The sequence below is a fragment of the Cyprinodon variegatus genome, unplaced genomic scaffold (genome assembly GCF_000732505.1).
Source record: "Cyprinodon variegatus isolate N-32 unplaced genomic scaffold, C_variegatus-1.0 Scaffold18, whole genome shotgun sequence".
Classification (NCBI taxonomy): Eukaryota; Metazoa; Chordata; class Actinopteri; order Cyprinodontiformes; family Cyprinodontidae; genus Cyprinodon; species Cyprinodon variegatus.
The window spans coordinates 548,781-550,379 of record NW_015150471.1 but is presented as its reverse complement, the minus strand read 5'-3'; the positions used below and the strand labels follow the sequence as shown (position 1 = coordinate 550,379).

The window sequence follows — 1,599 nt, the reverse complement described above, 5'->3', positions numbered from 1 at the left end:
TTAGTGCAGACATCTTTAAAAGAAGGTATTATTTATTTATTATTTAATCTTTTTCTTCTTTACTTTGTTTCCACAGGTGTCTAAAAATGGCATGAACAACACGGTGTTTACACTCTATGAGCTCTCCAACGGTGATGACACAGATGGTGAAGGTACGCCATCGTTCACTGCTACGTTTGGATCGTATTTTGAAGTCTGTAATTTCAAAGAATTGTTTATTTTCTTCCCAAACTTTTTGGGGATATGAAAAAGAGGAGTCTCCAAGGGGGATCTCATACCATCCATGTGTCCAGTTGTTACTCAAGTATTCAACCAAAGGCTTAAAGCTATTCCTGTTTATCCACGTAGTCTGCTCTTTGATTTAATTCCAGCAAAAAAATGGGTTATGAGACGTTTTCTGCTTACATTTGATGTACCAAGAATCAGAACTAGAATAAAAGCAAGAAAAATTGGAGAAATGGAAAAAAAAAATAGAATAATAGTTTAGACTGTGGTCCTGTAGTTTCCAGAAACATGTGGATGATAGATTTTATAATTTCCCAGCAAATACTGAAACGTCCCAGAAGGAGGGAAATCCACAATCGAAGCTACTAGACAATCTGAATGGTTCAATGGAAGCAGATTAATATAAAGTTAGATGTAAAGGAAAACTGCACCAACAACAATGGTGATTGGAGTCTTCAGAGTTTATGCAAAGCAGATTGGAGAGTTTCAGGGAAGTTCTGAAGCCATGAACGACTGCAGATGGAGGAAGTACCACCACGGATGAAACCATGGATATCAGCTGAAAGAGTCTGCCCTTAGCTCGGAGGAAAAAGGATTAAACTCTCATTGGGTGGCCTAAAGTCATCTTTCCCAGACGAAATTAAATTGTTGCAATCATTATGAAATCAAGGCCTTAGAGTTTGGAGCAAGAGTGGAAAAGAACGGAATCCAGCCTGTATGAAATCCAGCCTAAACTTCCCACAGTCGGTGATAATAAGCGGAGCGTTGTCATCTGCTGTGTTTTATCAATTCCAACGTCAGCTCAGTACTTTATGATTCATTCTGTTCAAAAGCTGCATAGATGGAGCTGATTTTTCTGAAATAAGAATTTCTTTTGATTAAATGTTAATGAAAAAAGTTGGTTTATTTCAGTATTTACATGTAAAGCCTAAAACTATATGCATCATATGAATACCCATGTTAATACCCTGTGCAATAACTCTTTAATAATCCTGCCAAATAAGAGACTTCAGCTGTCATGTATGTATATATGTATGTACGTACGTACGTACGTTCGTTCACTGTAAGTTCCCCCAAAAGGTGCTCTTTTTGGCACCTTGCTATTTCTTTCTATTGAGTATAATGAGTAAATTTCTCCACTGTGAGATCAATTAAGTCGTTCAATCAATCAGTCTCTATTTATCTAGAAATCTCTCACATCGTATTACTAGCAGGTGGATGTTTTGTTCTGATCAACTTGCTTAAATACACTGCTTACTACTTACTATTTTAAAACAATATTTTCAATCTGACCCCATCAAAGCTCAGATGCTTTAGAGGATCTTAAAGGAGAACGCCGTTTTTTTTTTTTTTTACATTGGCCCCTTCATTTTA

At 36.5% G+C, this 1,599-nt stretch overlaps 1 protein-coding gene across 1 annotated transcript in view; it reads left to right on the top strand.

Moving 5' to 3' along the window:
• The window catches only part of vps25 (vacuolar protein sorting 25 homolog (S. cerevisiae)), a 15,504-nt gene that overhangs the window by 11,370 nt on the left and 2,535 nt on the right, over nt 1-1,599 (top strand). The window contains exon 5 of the mRNA XM_015387403.1: nt 77-152. Coding sequence (XP_015242889.1) covers nt 77-152 — 76 coding nt within the window. The remainder of the gene's footprint in view (nt 1-76; nt 153-1,599) is intronic.